The following is a 19079-nucleotide window of genomic DNA, read 5'->3' as shown; positions in this document are numbered from 1 at the left end:
AGTATATTTTGGTATTACGTTGAAAATGATCAGCGATTGTATCTTGCAGATTATAGAAACAAAATCTAAATGTGCATGCTTTTGTTTTATTGACATTAACTGATAGCTATCGTAGAAATTTGGTTTATTTATTTTTTGAACGGTCAACGGAAGTTCACAAGGTAGTTTGGTGAGTGGCATCCCCTCTCTCTCTGGCATACTTTCAACGAACTGAGGCGGTGGTGCAGTTTATTCCAAACTACATTGTTTTCTGCGGCTACAGTCAGGTAACTCAGAAATAATTTCAATCGTTGTTGAATAACCGACTGTTATATTTTCATCAGAGATGAATGAAACCATATAAATTTCAATACTTTATCGATGAATTCGTACTGATTCTCTCACATTCAGTCATTGAGTCAGTCATAGTTTGTTGGTTTTTTTAACGTTTTTATTCCAATTTCATTCAATTCAATTTCTTTTCTTTTCCTCAATGCTCACATGTTTTCTGATCTTCAACAAATACTTATCTTTTCTGTTGTTTATAATTTCAGATATTTTTAATCTGCATTGCTAGATCCCTTTGATATTTTCTTCTGTAGCCATTGTTGGAATCTGTTGTATTGATGGATTAATGAACCAAGTTATTATGTGTTGGGTGGCCTGTTTGTTGCTACCATTTTTCTCAAGGAAAGAACTTTGTTTTCTTTTGGTATTTGCTTTCACCATTTTCATTCATTTACTAATGTTTTGTTATGCAATGAAAGTATTTTGATGCACTCACCCATGTCATGAAGACCTCATGGCCAATGACATTAAAGTGTCAAAGCTTCTCCTCTGTGTGTGTGTGTGTGTGTGTGTGTGTGTGTCCCTCTCTCTTATGAGTGAAAACATACATGCATGGTACAAAACCTGACCATGACACTGACTCTCACAAACCATTGTAGCCATGCACGCACCGTGACTTACATTCAAACATGATCATGATGAAGATGAATGCATACTACACCACATACACACACACACACATGTATCTGTTCACATGGGCTTGCAATTGATCAGTTTAATGGATATCATGTATGCCTTGAGCCCCCCCCCCCCCCCCCTCTCTCTCCCACACACACACCTCTTCCCCTCTCTCCAAAAAAGTTAAGGAGTTGGATTTTAAGGATTTTGTAAGGAAGAGGAAGGGATAGGTGTCCTACTTTTCTTTGTGAAAATCACTTTTTGTTTCATTTTTGTGACAAGCCTCAGAAACTGTTCAATGCACAAAAACTAGTCATATTCGCAATGTTTACATTTATGATTAACACTCTGTCTGTGATGTTTCAGGTTGTTGGAACTGGTGATCCAGGATTTGTATAACTACACCTAGGGCTGCTGTAGAACCTTGACCCTACTACAATTACACAGTTCTTGTTTGTGAACCTTTGACTGCTGAATTCCTTTGGCAAGGAGTGCAGCCGAATAGTTTATTATTTTCCAAACAATTCAAATTCTAGATACTTTATCTGTAAGTGAAATCTAGTGCCTTGAAGAAGAAGAAAAAAAAAAGAGGAAGGGAGAATAGCTGTTCATTTTCCAAGCGTCATAGAGGAATTCTCTGTACGCAGGGGAGAGTAATCGGTTCGAAATCTCTTCAGCCATGTCTAGCTCAGAGGGGAAAATTCAGCTTCAAGAGGTGTTGCCGAAACAGGGGTTGGTGTATCAGGAAGACATGCCTACAGTGGTGCTGTGCAAGCCCAAACTGCTCCCTCTGAAATCTGTCACCCTGGAGAAAATGGAGAAGATGCAGAAGGAAGCCATGGAGGAGGTGAAGGCTCAGGAGCTGAAAGAACTTGGGCAGGATGCGGAGATGTTTAAAGGATACTGATATTTCCGCGCCATTATTGTGGAGGTGGTGCGTGTGTGTTTGTGTGTGCATCTCTCTGTATGTCTGTGTGCACCTATGTGCCTGTATTTGTTGTGCAGATCTATTCTTTGCCCGTATGACTATGAGAGAGTGTATGGTAGTGAAGTATGCTTGTGTTTTGCCCGAGAATGTACTTTTTTCAGTCTCACTTGAAAAGTACAAAAAGATTTGATTCAAGTTGGTGAAATCATTTTGTGTATGTGTGTGTGAGCGTGTGCATGTATATGTTTTTGCATGTGCAAGCATTAGAACATAGTACACAGACATGCATGTATCAGTTGGCAGGCTTTTTGATTTTCATAATTATAAATCAAAGTGAAAACTATATAGTTTTGTTAAAATTTATGAAGATCCATGGAAAAGAAAGATCTATACACAAAAAGGTTGTTGAACTGAGTTAATGATTTTTTTTTTTTTTAATTATGGGGCTTCAGAATGAGTTTTGGTACCTGTACCTCACAACAGTTTGAATGTGTGTGTGTGTGTGTGTGCGTGTTTGTAAATTTTCTCTTTTTCTGTGTGTGTGCGTGTGCGCGCGAGAGCTCTCATTTTTGTGCATTCATGCATTACTGTGGGTGTATGTAGATCTTGATTGACTGTTTGAACTGAAGCTTTTAAAGTTTCCATTCCAACATGTTGGTTGAGGTTTTGTTTTTGATGAAATTGAAAGTTGTGATATATTCTTCATTTTTTGGAAGATCTTGCAGATACAACTGTTTTCTTTTTTTTTTCTTTCTTTTTTTTCTTTTTTTTCTTAGTTTTTTGTGTTGCCTAACTGTTTGTCAGGATGTATTCTGCATTCCAGGAAGAATATGAAAAAAAAAAAAAAAGGAAGAAAAGAGAACAGAAAGGAGAAAAATTATGATGCAAGGGGGGTGGGGGGTGGGGGTGGGGGAAGAAAGAAAGAAAGGAAAAAAGAAAGAAAAAGAGAAAGCCTTCCATGGATGCTGAAACTTTCCTGCTCATTTGCAGAACTGTTACGCATCCTCTGATTTCTCCTTAAAAAACAAAGATATCTAGAAGCTGAATACTGGAATGAACTTATGATGGAGTTCATTGGGGAAAAAAAAAAGAAAAAAGAGGAGAAATGGAACATAAAACTGGTAAAAGAAACTAAAAGGAAGAAAAATGGGTGATGGTGTTGTCATATCTTGAAACATTCTAGATCATTTGAATTTTGTTTTTTTTAAAAGAGAAGGGGCAAGTGTTTAAGATAATTAAATATAAAAACATAATATGAAAGAAAGGCTACAAGTGGTGATAGATACGTTCTGGTAATATTTTCTGTATCACTGCACACTAATACACATACACAATATACACTCTCACACACTGATTCAAGCATTTAGTTTCAAAATCAAATGCTTGCATCGAAACATGCATGCTAACCTCATACAACCACAACATGCAATCCACTATTTGGACATGCATATATGGTACCACGTGTCACACACAAATGAAACATGCATACAAAACATGTATAGTTTCAACACATATTTTTATGTAACTGTAGTTGGCATGATGATGATGGGTGCATGTCAGTATACATTCAAATATTCACTGATCTATGCACTGATCACATGTCATGAATAAGAAATATTTCATGAATTTTCTCATGTCTGTTTTTCATTGAGAGGGGGAGAAAGAGTATGTGCATGCATATGAATTATGTGTGTATACAAGTGTATGTGTGTTCAGGGTATTTGTTGTGTGTTTGATGAATTATGTGTTAGTATATTTGTGTGCGTGGTGTGTGTGCGTGCATGTGTGTGTGTATGCGTGCATGTGTGTATGCCTGCAGGTATGTGTGTATGTGTGTGTGTGTGTGACGACAATGATCACTTAAATGTCTATGGGTTGAAAAAGTGTTGTGCATCCGAGTCTGATAAGATATGAACTCAAGACCGCCAAGACTGGTTAAGTAGTTTTGTGTAGTGTGTGAGCTTTTTAGAAAATGTAACCCCCACCACCCAAAATCATGTGTGAAGAGAGTTTTCCCCGAGTTCAGATTGATCAAAGATAATGATATCTCGCTCAATTAGTCAGACAAAAAAAAAAAAAGAAAAAAAAAAGAGATTTAAAATTTTGCAATTTTATTTCAGTTATTCTTCTTTCTTTTGACACAAAGTAAATAAAAGATTACAGGTAGATGTTATTCTTACTCTTAATACAAAAGTTCTTGGTGACATTTGATGAATTGAACAGAGGTCAAAAAAAACAACAACCAAAGGACATGAAGTGATGACGATGGAGACAGTTGTGAACGTGAGAGCACAGACACTGTAACCAGCACAGACAGAGAACAATGTTGTACTTAACCTACACCATCACAATAAAATATTATTACATTCAAAACAAAGTTTTAATTTTACCTAACAATTAGACATACAGTACATAAGACAATCTCTCTTTAAAATTACAATTTCACAACCTCAACATTGCGAACAAAAACAGAATTACCCTGAATCAGTACTCACAACATACACATCTAATCATAACATTCAGTTTAAACAACAAACACACTATTACAATCACATACTTTGCAGGCATATTGTGCAGCTTTTAACAGTCACGATTACAGTGACTATGAGAGATAATTTTAAAGCTTGCCCTCATACATCTACAAGGACTAATTATGATTCTTTTCTTCTTCTAGAGTGCAACTTATGTCCCATGGAATGGGTACACCATAGACATCAATGTACACTTTTAATGGAATGGGAAAAGAGTTCTTTTGTACTTTTTTTTTTTTTTAATACAGAATTAATAAACAATTAAAGTTTATCCCATCAAACCATTGTACCATGACTCAGAATTCGGAGACACCTAATTCACATAGTGACAGAGACAGCCCAGCCATTTTCAAACAGATTACAACTAAGCTTCACCTCTACTAACAACAATAACACCATCTCTCCTAATTTATGAAATGCTGCACCTACCAGACAATAATTTTGCATCCAACCACACAAAACCCTTGTGATGCAATTCTGTAGTACAACAGAATTCTTCAACCACACAAGTCAATTAACCATTCAATCATCCATGACAAAAACATTAAATATCACGCAATACCAGTCATTACTGACCATGATGAGAACAATATAATTATTACTAACAGAAACCTATTACCTGCCTTCAAGTTCAATAGTACTGAATTTTGAGCAAGTTTGTTTCAACCACTTTTACTCATTGAAACACGTACCTAAACAGCCCACAATAATACCGGACCCTAGAATATCAACAAATGGCTCTAGCTGCAGCCAAAACACCTCCAACAAGCTGTGCATCCTTAGTTTTTTTCACAGCACTAATGCCAGTTAACAAAATGAAAAAAAAACAAAAAAACGTGACGAAACAGAAACGAAATGTCCCCATCTATTCGCGCCAGATCTAGTTTCAATTAATTTTAATCAAACAAGAAAAGTATTATGTTCTGAACGGTTTTTTTCCCCCCAAAGCATTTAATCCTTTTGATGCTTTAATTCTGCAATTAAGTATGTTAATCTTTTATCAACACACCTAAAAATAAACATAGTATACCTGATTTAATATCTGCTTGAACATTTTTGACTCACTTGTGTAAACAAAGTGAGTATGTTTTAACCCGGTGTTCGGTTGTCTGTGTGTGTGTGTCTGTGTGTCCGTGGTAAACTTTAACATTGACATTTTCTCTGGAAATACTTTGTCAGTTGACACCAAATTAGGCATAAAAATAGGAAAAATTCAGTTCTTTCCACTCATCTTTTTTAAAACAATATTGCACCTATGGGATGGGCACAAAAAAATAAATAATGAAGCCTAATTATATGCAAACTGCATTTACTGTTATATTTATATTTTTTGTATTCTCTAAACTTGGCACTTTGATCTGATATTCGACCCAACAACAAGAGCAGTCATAATCATCATTTTTTGTTCAAACAGGAACTTCTTTTGCTAAGCATGGAAGTTTGTTTATTTTGCAAACGTTTTGGTGCAGATAGTAAAGAAGGGAAATTACTCTAATTAATGCTAGGGGACTTAATTTGCTTTAAACTGATCTTTCTCATCTTAAACAATACATTTTGAAATTATATTCAATACATAAAAAGCTTGTGTGTTTTACTCTCAGTCACAAGTGAGTCTTGAAGGCCTTGCCTCTCTTGTTTACTTTGTGTTCCGCCATTTGTGAGCCATTCCAATTTTGTCTTTCTGCCAAAAACCTAGCTAACGTACCAAAATCGACTACTGTACGATATTGAGTAGGTTACAAAAAACAAAACAAAAAAAAACAACAAAAAAACAAACAAACAAACAAAAAAACAAAAAACAAAAAAAAAGGAAAAAAAAGCGGAGACCACTTTTCTGTTGAATGTTTTGGATAAAATACAAAAAGGCCACTTGTCTTTTTAAAGCATTGGGTGATTAAATATAAGCTTTTTGAGACACTTCAGATCATTATTTATTGGAGAAGCGCCATATAATAACAAATTGAAAAGCAACAACCACTACAACGACTCTAAAAAAAACAAGAAAAAATGTGACATATAGGCATATTGTATATCCACTGCATGGAGTTGTAATGAGTCGATCCTCCCTTTTAAATGAATGTCTTCTGTCAAGCTGTCTATGTTTCTGTGTATCTATCTATCCATCTATCTGTACAGAGATAGATACATATACATATGAACATGCTTATGCTTATGCCCTTATCATTCAGTGCCATGCAGTGCAGACACTGTATAGGTAAGTGCCTGGATCTGTTTATTGCTTGCACTTTAGTTACAGTTCAGCCGACTACACGGGGTTTTGTCAATATTTGTATTTCTTTTTATCACAACAGATTTCTCTGTGTGAAATTCGGGCTGCTCTCCCCAGGGAGAGTGCGTCGCCATACTACAGCGCCACCCATTTTTTGGTTGTATTTTTTCCTGTGTGCAGTTTTATTTGTTTTGTTCTTTTACGTGCGCTGAGTGCATGCTGCACACGGGACCTCGGTTTATCGTCTCATCCGAATGACTAGCGTCCAAACCACCACTCAAGGTCTAGTGGAGGGGGAGAAAATTTCGGGGGCTGTGCCGTGATTCGAACCAGCGCGCACAGATTCTCTCGCTTCCTAGGCGGACGCGTTACCTCTAGGCCATCACTCCACTATCGACCCTAAAGGACCAAAAATAACACCAACTGGGAACTTCAAAGAAAATTAGCCACAAGTACAGCAATATTCATGCAACTTAGGATAGGCTAGGAAAGAAAAAAAGAAATACTTCGGTGCCTGGTATCTATAATCCTCGAAAATATATAATTTTGTCTCGACTTGTCTTGTCTTTGTCTCTAACAGCCAAATGCCTGAGGGAAGTCTCTCCGAATGAACTCCAGGATCCTGAGGTAGTTGTACGGTTCCTTAAGGTAGAAGTGGCCACCAGGCATCTTGTACAGTGAGAACGATCCTTGTGTCAACTCTTTCCAGTCTGCAGACGGACACAAACAAACAAATAATTAAGGCAGTAACCAGTCGCCGTGGCGAAGTGGTTAGCGTTACGGACGAACGACTGAGAGCTGAGGACGCGGGTTCGATCCTGGGCCATCACACTTGGAATTGTTTTCGGCCTGGCTCTTACCCAGAACTGAGTGTGCTATGTGCACCTCTCTCTCTCTCTCTCTCTCTCGCTCTCTCTCTCTCTCGCGTGTGTGTGTCTGCCTGCGAGTGTTCGTATGCAAGTTGTGTGTGTCCATGAAAAAAACAACAACCCCAATTCATTTTCTCGGGAAATAGTACATGATATGTCCATGAACGTTAATAAAATTCGGTTTTACAACAGGAAAAGCCGGATTAGTTCTTTTTGAATGTGTGTGATGAGCTTACCGTCATAGTTGTGGTCTTCATCCTGAATACCATCGAAGAAAGTGAAGTTACACGTCAAAGCAGCAGGACCTGTGGGGCGCTCATAGCTGTAACAATCACATATAGGTCCAGGCTACAGCTTTAAACTGCAGCAGATAATCAGTTTATGATCGTGAGGAGTAACAGTTATGATGATTATGATGGTGATGGTGATGATGGTGCAGGGAGTATTAAGAAATGAGTCTTATTTACATGTAAAATATATAAATAATAGATCATAAACGTGATAAAGTATGAGCAGTTGTGTTATTATTTTATCATTTTTTCCCCCATTTCACCTAATAAATTGACCTGAAGTATGAAGGAATGTCTTAAACTGCTGTTGGGTTCTCTCTCTCTCTCTCTCTCTCTGTGTGTGTGTGTGTGTGTGTGTGTGTGTGTGTGTGTGTGTGTGTGTGTGTGTGTGTGATAAACTCTCCCACTGCCCCACTGTGACCCACACGTACATAAAAGAAAAAGAAAAGTAAAACTGACAAGAAAATACCCAATCTTCGCATGACGAAACCCTTACATAAGCACCATGGACTTTTACGAATTTACCAAGAGCCGTTAGAAGGTATTCAATACTTAAACAAAACAAAAACAAACAAACAAACAACAACAATAACAACAAAACAACAACAAAAGCACACAAAAATCTAAATAGATAAATAATATCAGTATAATGAAAACAAAATGATCTATCTATCTCTCTGTCTATCTGAAACTCACGCGATTTGGTACACCATGGTATAGTCCGCTTTCAGTGCAGGGAGATAGATCTTCAGCAGTTCTTGATTGTCCAGCAGCTCCTGTGGCGTGCCCCCTGCATGTGCAGTTAGAACAGCATAACATGCAGTGATGATGCGCGCGCGCGTTCACACACAAACAACAAACACACCACACTGACACACGCACGCACACACGCACTCTCTCTCTCTCTCTCCCCATTCTGATGTGTAATGCGGTGTGTGTTGTGTGTGTTTGTTTCTTTGATTTTGTTCATTTTTTTTCCTGTGCATTTTACTAACACCATGCTAGTGCCTGTATGCCATGTGTGTGTGTGTGTGTGTGTGTGTGTGTGTGTGTGTGTGTGTGTGTGTTCGTGTGTGTGTGTGTGTGTTCGTGTGTGTGTGTTCGTGTGTGTGTGTGTGTGTGTGTGTGTGTGTGTGTGTGTGTGTGTGTGTGTGTGTGTGTGTGATTGTTGTTTTGTTTTGATTTATGCATATTTTTTTTCCTCTGTTGTGTATCTCTACTAACACCATGCTTTCATTTTATTAAATATTGTGTAGTGTAGACCCTATTCAGGGCGGGGACTGGATGTAAAAAAAGCACACCTGTGCTTATCTATTATCCTCGAAATAAAGAATTTCTCTCTCTCTCTCTCTCTCTCTCTCTCTCTCTCTCTCTCTCTCTCGCGCGCGCGCACACACACACACACACATGCCTACTGTTCGATCACACATAACCACATTGCACTGTTGTCTCGCATGCATACCCAACTGCTTCAGGTGCTCGTGGAATTCTTCGTCTTTCACATCTGACAAATCTCGCATATTCTCCCGTCTGCTTTTCGTCTGTTGAGATCAAAATACGAAGTAATTTAACAAACAGATCAATACATGAATAAATGAATAGATAAATAAACAAATAAATAAATTGTCACACGCACATGCACACCAACAGACACACGTATACGCACAGACACACACACACATGCGGGCGCACACACACACGATATATATATATATATATATATATATATATATATGTGTGTGTGTGTGTGTGTGTGTGTGTGTGTGTGTGTGTAGCCGTGTAGTGAACTGAGTGGTTCTATTAGGGTTCGGTACAAAAGAACTAACTAATGATTGACTGTATTAACGGATAGACAAGAATTCCCGCGCACAGGCCAGGAACATATAGAGGCCAGTCACAAATGGGTTTTTCTATTGTTTTATTTACAATAGTTATGATAACATAAGAAAAGAGCTAAGAGGAAGACAATGAGAGAAGAACTAAGAGAAGAAGACATAAAAAGAGAAGACAGGGCCTGGAATGACACAAACAAATGTCATTAGCACAACATATGCATTACCAAGTGGTAGTCTACTATCTTATAATCACCATAACAGACTACTACACACATCTTAAGAGTACTGAGAATCAGTGAAACACTGTAACCTTCATCAGTGACAGCAAATGAGAAAGAACGCGTCATATGCACTCACTAGAATATTCTCGAACAAACTGTCAGTGTCCAGAAACGTCACTGACTGTGACGTTAAGAAGAATCAAATGGAAGACTGCGCCAAGCATCTGACGACATGGTGATTATTTGTGACTGGCCTCTATATGTTCCTGGCCTGTGCGCGGGAATTCTTGTCTATCCGTTAATACAGTCAATCATTAGTTAGTTCTTTTGTACCGTACCCTAATAGAACCACTCGGTTCAGTACACGGCTACACACACACACACACACACACACACTCAAATATATATATATATAATATATAATATATATTTGTGTGTGTGTGTGTGTGTGAAGATAGATAGACTGATAGATAGAGTAGACACAGGCTGGCTCACTGACAGGCAGCTACGTGTGACAGACCAAGAGAGAGAGAGACAGACCGACAGACAGACAGATATCAGGTTTAAATACCCCAGAAAAAGATGATAGTAGATAAGACTGATGATGATGATTTTCACTGTGATGATGATGATGATGATGCTGATCATAGTGCTGATGATCATGATGGTGATGATGATGTTCATGACGATGATCATGGAAGTGAGACGATAATCATTGCCACGACAAAAAATAAATCAAATCATCGCAGAAGGAAATAATTCAACAATTCAAATGCTCACTTGTTCGTGAAGCAGAAATCACAAAATTTCAAATAATGTCTGTTGTGAGAAACGTAATGCAAGGAAAGAGCACTCACATGCGGCGCAGACACCCCAGAGAGATACATGTGCTCAGGTTGTCTCCCGTACACCTTTTTCAGCAACACCGCCGTTTCGTAAGCCAAGAGACATCCCATACTGTGTTGGGTATTGTAGACAAAGATACGCTTGATATTCATAAATGATCTCACACAGGCATAATGAAGTAGACAAGTATGTTTACAGAAGCATAAACAACAGTTACGGAACGTATCAAACTTATGCAGAAATAGGCACCATACACACTACAGTACACGTTAGCTCAGTTAAAATGTCCTTCGGATTCAATATTTATGTTTAAGAGTATCCATCGTTCTGCCAATATCTTCACGCAGATTTGATAATAGTTAGAGAAATATTGCGTTTTTACTTCCTAACGTACAAATTTTAATATTTGTGTGATTTAATCAGTTTTGTATTTGTGCGGACATATAATTTCACTCGGACTGAAACATATACATATATATATATATAAAGAAAAAAGCTCTCCTGACACATGTGTACACTTACACACTCGCGCACGCATACATGCACGCAAGCACACAGACACACACACACACACACGCGCGCGCGCGCGCGCACACACACACACACACACACACACACACACACACACAAACACAGGCTGCCTCTGATTGGCCGCGGCAAGAGGGGTGGAAAAAGATCTCTGATGCCAGGAACGTGGCGTCTAGCGTGTTGCTCAGTCTATTGTATTTGGAAAAGCCCACAAAGAATGAATTTATCTCGTTGAAATAATAAAGTATTCTGTAATCTGCAATCTGTAATCTGACTGTTCCGTTTTTAAGAAATTTGCGCAAAGCAAATCTTGCAAAGCGATCTTCACCGAACAACGACCCAGGACCCTGAACTGCATGACCTTGGGGCAACGCGACCTTCACCTAACCAAGACCCCAAACCCTGAACATCCTGACCTTGGGGCAACGCGACCTTCACCTAACCAAGACCCCAAACCCTGAACATCCTGCCCTTGTGGCAACGCGACCTTCACCTAACCAAGACCCCAAACCCTGAACATCCTGACCTTGGGACAACGTGACCTTCACCTAACCAAGACCCCAAACCCTGAACAGCATGACCTTGGGACAACGTGACCTTCACCTAACGAAGTCCCAAAACCCTGAAGATCCTGACCTTGGGGCAACGCGACCTTCACCTACCCAAAACCCTGAACATCCTGACCTTGGGGCAACGCGACCTTCACCTAACCAAGACCCCAAACCCTGAACATCCTGACCTTGGGGCAACGCGACCTTCACCTAACCAAGACCCAAAACCCTGAACAGTCTGATTTTAGGGCAACGCGACCTTTACAGAACAAAGACACAAAACCATGAATAGCCTGACCTTGGCGCAACACGACCTTCACCGAACAAAGACCCAAAACCCTGAAAAGTCAAACTTTAGGGCAACACGACCTTTACCGAACAAAGACCCAAAACCCTGAACAGTCCAACTTTAGGGCAACGCGACCTTCACCTAACGAAGACCCAAAACCCTGAACAGCCTGACCTTGGGGGCAACACGACCTTCACCTAACCAAGACCCAAAACCCTGAACAGCCTGACCTTGGGGCAACACGACCTTCACCGAACAAAGACCCAAAACCTTGAATAGCCTGACCTTGGGGAACACGACCTTCACCGAACAAAGACCCAAAACCCTGAACAGTCAAACTTTAGGGCAACACGACCTTCACCGAACAAAGACCCAAAACCCTGAGCAGTCAAACTTTAGTGCAACACGACCTTCACCAAATAAAGACCCAAAACCCTGAACAGTCAAACTTTAGTGCAACACGACCTTCACCAAATAAAGACCCAAAACCCTGAACAGTCAAACTTTAGGGCAACACGACCTTCACCGAACAAAGACACAAAACCTTGACTGAATAGCCTGACCTTGGGGCAACACGACCTTCACCGAACAAAGACCCAAAACCCTGAACAGCCTGACCTTGGGGCAACACGACCTTCACCGAACAAAGACCCCAAACCTTGAATTGGATAGCCTGACCTTAGGGCAACACGACCTCCACTGACCTCACCAAGACCCAAGCGCTGAACAACTTGTCCTCAGGTCGTTAACCCTTTCATCGCCAGTCAATCTGGAGTACTAAATTCCCTTTGGTATAAACACAGAAAAGACAGTGGCTAATAATAGTTGGGGATTCCCCCTGCGATGTATAGAAAATATGGCCTATCCTACCACCGAACATTAAGAGCAGTAGGTTCATGGATAACAGACCAATAAATGGCCACCTCTCAATGACATGGGTCCTCTACCACGCCTGTGCATAAATGCGAGCTTGGCGGTGAAAGGATTAAACAACTCCACTACTCCTTACCTGTGACCGAAGAAGATGATGGGCTTGTCCCCAAGTTCACTGGCAATGGTGGAGGCGATCTCCGCCACTGTCTCCTGCGAGGAAGCACAGGGTTTCTCGGCCATCCTAGTTTCCCTGCCTCTCAGGGTGATGCCGTACACTGCCCAGAAATAATATCAGAATGATATAGCTACTCTGGGTGATACTTTATCATGAAATGCTATCAGTATAAGTGAGTGGTATGCTGACTGATATACTTCTTTTTTCTTAACCCTTTCACCGCCAAGCTCGCATATAATTTTTATGCACAGGCGTGGTAGAGGACCCATGTCACTAAAAGGTGACCATTCATTGGTCTGTTATCCATGAATCTACTGCTCTTAATGCTCGGTGATAGGATTAGGCCATATTTTCTATACATCGCAGGGGGAATCCCCAGCTGTTCTTAGCCAGTCTTTTCTGTGTTTATAGCACAAGGGAATTTTGTACTCTAAATTGACTGGCGGTGAAAGGGTTAAACATTTAAGAAAAATGTAGCATGTAAAATCCTAATGTCTGCAAAAAAGACGTTTGTTACTATAAGTGGCTGATGTCTTGACTGATATACTTGTCTTTTCTAAAAACCTTTAAGAAAATATAACATATAAAATCAAAATGCCTGTAAACAGAACTGACTGATATGGTGATTATCTCTTTGCTAAAACCTTTAAAAAAATCTAAGATACAAAATCATAATGCCTGTAAAATAGACGACTGTTCTATACGTGATTGACATCCTGAGTGATATATTTCTCTTTTCTAAAAACTTTAAAAAATCTAACATATAAAATCATCATGTCTGTAAAACAGTCGTCTGTTACTTTGTCAAAATTTTGTTTTGGTAAATGAGTGATGACTGATTTTTGAAGACAGAAATGCGTTATGCAAATAATCGGTCACATTTTGTGTGTGTGTGTGTGTGTGTGTGTGTGTGTGTGTGTGTGTGTGTGTGTGTGTGTGTGCACGCGCGCACTTGTGTGTGTGCGTGTGCGTGTGCGTGCTTGCATGTGTGTGTGTTTTGAGTAGAAGCTTTTTTTTTTTCTTTTTAATCTCAGGAACTTTTATCTTGTTTAATTTTGTAACCTTCAATCGATCTAAAAAAAAAGAAAAAAACACAAAAAACACACACAAAAACACACACACACACAAAACAAAACAAAACAACAGAACAACAAACAAACAAACAAACAAACAACAACACAATAACAACAGAGATTCAAACAAACAAAAAACTAACAAACAAATAAACAAGCTAAAAAAAAGCAAAACAAAAAAACAAACAAACAAAAACCAACCACAGCAACCATTTTCTATGCATGGAGCACCTGTAACGCTGCGTGAATGTAAGTAAGTAGGTCAGTTAGGGCGCGGTGCTACATACGTACCCTCGATGTTCGGGGGCAGGTAGTTGGCCCAGTTGGCGTAGAAGATGGACCCTCCCCCGGCCCAGGGGAAGCAGAAGAGGCGGTGGGAGGCCTCAGGGCGGGGACACCGGCAGTTCATCAGGGGACAGGTGGAGGAGGAGCTCATGATGATGATGATGATGCTTCTGTTCTATGATAATTTATTATCATAATAATGAATAATCAATATTGATGATGTGAATTTATCATTATCATGAGCGCCTATTCTGAGCGTTGGGAAAAACAACAACAACCCAAAACAACAAAAAAAAACACACACCTAAAAATCAAAACAAAACAAAATGGATAAACATACACACACTGACACAGAAACAAACAGGCAGACAGGCAGGCACAGACAGACAAACAGACAGACACACAGACACACAGACAGACACACACACACACATACACACACAAAAAAAAGAGAAAAAAAAGAACGCGTACACCAACAGAGAAACAGACAAGCAGGCAGGCAGACAGACAGACAGACAGATACACACACACACACACACACACACGCACACACACACACACACACACACACACACACACACACACACATACACACATACACACACATACACGCGCGCGCGCGTATGCACACATACACGAATACGCATATACACATACAAATATATATAGATACAGGTAGACAGACAGATAGACAGATAGATAGATAGATATCGGCGTAGACGATATGGGGAAGCACTAGCTTACGTGTCGATGTAGGTAGATAATGCACATAAAATATGCAAACCTATAAAATCTCAAAATAAGCTTTGAAAAAATCCCACAAAGTAAAAAAAAAAAAAAAAAAAGCAACAACTCTTGGTATACATTTCAACACAAGCAAACTGCAAAATCTCACGATTCCTATAAGTCTAAAACGAACAAATAGTCTAGAAACTTAATCAACACGCATTCACCAACCTTCAGAAACCACCGTTCCAGGGAGAAAGAGACAGTGGAGACAGGTAAATGTTACCCTTCAGTGTTCAGACAGACACGCCACCACCATGCGAGTTTTGTCACGTTCTTGTGTGGCAAAAATGATGGATCATCTCGGCTGAAAACCGCCAACACAGGAGCTGTGTTCATCTTGCACCAACTGCTGAGCGTGGAACAGGCCTCAAACTGTAAACCATCGACACTAGTTGTTTGCTCTTGTTGTTTGCTGCTGTTCATTGTTTTCGTCGTGTGCAACCACTTGTACTTGTGTGTGTGTGTGTGTGTGTGTGTGTGTGTGTGTGTGTGTGTATTGTGCGCCTTCGTTTAAATATGTCTTGGAATAGTTGGGCTACGTATATGTTGAGTATTACAAGGGAAAAAAGTATATATAAAAAAGAAGCCATAAAAAGAAAAAAAGAAAAAAGAACGAAATCAAACATTTCACTTGACTAAAAACGAAAACAAAAATAAAACAAAGAAACGAACAAACAAAAATAACAACAAAGAAAAGCATAGCAAAACAGATGTACAGATAAACTGAAGAAAAAAAGGCATTTATTTTATTTTATTCCTTTTATAGATTTGCGTAGCCCTTCATAAGAATCCTAGGTCTATATTAGAGAAATATACCATCCGGGTTCAGAAAAAAAGTCATCTCCAACGAACACCATGTTTAAAGATGATAAACTTTAGATATGTCAAAAAGCGTTACCGTTTGGGTAAGCTTCCAATAATAATATTGCTTTCTGATTAATCCGAACCATGAATTTATCTGGTGACTCGAAATTGTCTGGCGTGTTCGTTCATTCATCGGTGTTTTTTTTGGTTTTTCTATACACTTGTTGTTGCTGTTGTTATTGTTGTTGATCTTCTTCTTCTTGTTGCCAGCTGTTCAACTGCTTTAAACCAGTTACAGACTTTGTAAACGTCATTTAGATCTTCGGGTGCAATAACCGAATGGTTAAAGCGTTGGACTTTCAATCTGTGGGTACCGGGTTCAAATTTCGGTGACGGCGTCTGGTGGGTAAAGGGTGGAGATTTTTCCGATCTCCCAGGTCAACACGTGTGCAGATCTGCCATTGCCTAAACCCCCTTCGTGTGTATACGCACACATAAGATCAATTACGCACGTTAAAGATCCTGTAATCCATGTCAGCGTTCGGTGGGTTATGGAAACAAGAACATACCTAGCAAACACCCCCCCCCCCACCCCCACCCCCGAAAACGGAGTCATCCTGCCTACATGACGGGGTAAATAAAACAAAACGGTTATACACGTAAAATGTTACATGTCTGTCTGAGTGTGTATATGTGCGTGCCTGAAATCAGACTGAATGACACAGGAAACGGATGATGAGCGCCCAGTGACAGCCGTCAGTCGGCTCTACTCAAAAAGGCAGCCTGTTATGCAAATGACCCCGTGTTTGTAAAGCACTTAGAGCTTGGTGTCCGACCGAGGATAGGCGCTGTATCATTATCCATATCAATCAATCAAACTTGCGAGAATTTCACTGAAATAGGAGAAGACGACAGTGAAAAAGAGGCCGATTGTGTTACTGGGCATTTTTTTTTCTCTCTCTATATGTATGTATGTATGTATTTCAGACCTGGGCGACTTCACTTCACAGAATTGTCCAACGCCCTAGACTGACGCTCTTTAATGTCAAATCTTTATTATATTTTTTGTCTTAGAATATCTTTTTATGTGCTTTTTAATGTTACAACATTTTAGTTTTAAGATATTTTTTGTGTATGAAATCATGGCTGCTCTTCCCAAGGAGAACGCGTCGCTCCAGTACAGCGACAACGTTTTCTCTCCTCCTCCCCCCTCCACGCCCCCCCCCCCTTCTTTCTCTATCTGGAACTTTCTGTAGAACTTTGTCAGGGACAACTCTAATGTTGCTGTGGGGAGAGGGAGGGAGGGGGGACGGCTTTTACGTGTGCTAAGTGCGTGCTACACACGGGACCTCGGTTTAATCGTCTCATCCGAATGACTAGCGTCCATACCTCCATCACTCAAGTTCTATTGTAAGGGGAGAACATTCTGTCGTGTGCGGGATTTGATCCTGAACGGCCAGGTTCTCTCGCTTCCTAGGCGGACCCCTTGGCCACCACCCCCATTGTTCAGGACTGGTCTGAGTTCTGTGAAAGTTGTATTGTTCCATGTTAGAGGGATCGGTCTGTCTTCATTTTAGCATTCTAAGAGACAGCCCCGGACCTCACTTCTGTTGCACTGAAAGGAACAGATTTATGATGACCAGGGACCGTAAAAAAAAAAGTAGCTGTCAGTTAGCATTATAAGAAGCACCGGTTTAACTCCTAGCAATTGTTAAATCGTATTTCATGTTTGCCCATTTTATTTTATTTTTTTTCTCAAGATTTGTTTGTGTTTGTTTGATTGTTTATTTGCACGGATGCTAAGAAATATGGAATGACTTCCATTATGTTATTGAAAAGTGTATTGTAAAATGCTCCCATCCCCGCCCCCTACTCTTTTCGGTTAACGCTGAAACACTTCAAACAATGAAAAAAAAAAACACCAAAAAACAAACAAACAAAAGAACAACAAAAACAACAAAGAAACAAACAAACAAACAAACAAAAAAAACAGCAACAAAAAACAAAAACGAAAAAACTTGACCGAAAAGAAGTGGTAACAATGCTGACGATGATGATGATGATTATTGCTGTCGTCGTCATCATCATCCTCATCCTCCTCATCATCATCACCATCATCTTCATCATCTCCATCACACTTAACCTTTACCTTACCTCATGGGTAGAAAACTTTCTCACACTCTTATATGTATATCTTGATAACCCAGTTGGTTTTTGTTCCTAATTATTCCTAATTCATCCTTCTTTCCCGTCTTCATTTTACATTTGGTATCAACAGCACTGTTCTAAACTGGTTCAAATCTTATCTCACTGATCGATTCCAGTCTGTCATTGTTGATCATTTCCAATCTGAACCCGTTAAAATCGAACATGGAGTCCCACAGGGATCTGTTTTAGGCCCAGTGCTCTTCACACTGTACACTGCTCCTCTCGCTGAAATTATCAACCGCCATAATATCAGTCATCATTCCTATGCTGATGACACTCAACTCAAGAAGAGTGATACCCCTGAAAAATTGTTGTCGCTCTTGCAAGAGACATCCAACTGCTTCCTGGACATTCAAAACTGGATGACTCGAAATAGGTTACAATTGAACGCGGACAAAACTGAAGCAATGATCATAGGAATTAAACAAAAACTGTCTTCCATCACAATCGACACAATCAAACTTGGCAGTACATCCATCCCTCTTTCCACGTCAGTCAGGAACCTCGGTATTGTCCTTGACAATACACTGTCCATGCAAAAATGTATTAGTCAGACATGTCAGTGCTGCTACTGTCAACTAGGGCGCATCAGTGCCGTCCGGAAATATCTGTCCACTGACGCAACATCTAGACTTGTCGTTTCTCTCATTCTCTCTCGCCTTGACTACTGAAACTCTCTATTGTCTGGTCTGCCTGCTTCATCCATTCAGTCCCTTCAGCGCATACAAAACTCTGCTGCTCGACTCGTCCTCAGAAAGAAAAGATCTGAGCACATCACTCCTCTTTTGCAACATCTCCACTGGCTCCCT

The 19079-nt window shown here is 39.8% G+C and overlaps 2 protein-coding genes across 2 annotated transcripts; one reads left to right on the top strand and one right to left on the bottom strand.

Moving 5' to 3' along the window:
- Window positions 1-156: 156 nt before the first annotated feature.
- LOC143293403 (BBSome-interacting protein 1-like) lies at window positions 157-3574 on the top strand. Its single transcript, XM_076604239.1, has 2 exons — window positions 157-266; window positions 1312-3574. The coding sequence occupies exon 2, from the start codon at window positions 1625-1627 to the stop codon at window positions 1850-1852; it is 228 nt and encodes a 75-aa protein (XP_076460354.1). The 5' UTR covers window positions 157-266; window positions 1312-1624; the 3' UTR covers window positions 1853-3574.
- Window positions 3575-4642: 1068 nt separating this feature from the next.
- On the bottom strand, window positions 4643-14635 carry LOC143293402 (S-acyl fatty acid synthase thioesterase, medium chain-like). The gene is made up of 7 exons (XM_076604238.1): window positions 14476-14635; window positions 13073-13211; window positions 10707-10806; window positions 9256-9334; window positions 8490-8583; window positions 7740-7825; window positions 4643-7344 (listed from the first exon to the last, which is right to left on the bottom strand). Exons 1-7 carry the CDS (start codon window positions 14618-14620, stop codon window positions 7208-7210), a joined length of 780 nt encoding a protein of 259 aa, XP_076460353.1. The 5' UTR covers window positions 14621-14635; the 3' UTR covers window positions 4643-7207.
- Between the last annotated feature and the right edge of the window lie 4444 nt (window positions 14636-19079).

Source organism: Babylonia areolata, chromosome 19 (assembly GCF_041734735.1).
Source record: "Babylonia areolata isolate BAREFJ2019XMU chromosome 19, ASM4173473v1, whole genome shotgun sequence".
In the NCBI taxonomy this organism is placed as follows: Eukaryota; Metazoa; Mollusca; class Gastropoda; order Neogastropoda; family Buccinidae; genus Babylonia; species Babylonia areolata.
The sequence above is the reverse complement of the archived record's forward strand: the minus strand, read 5'-3'. Positions and strand labels throughout refer to the sequence as shown.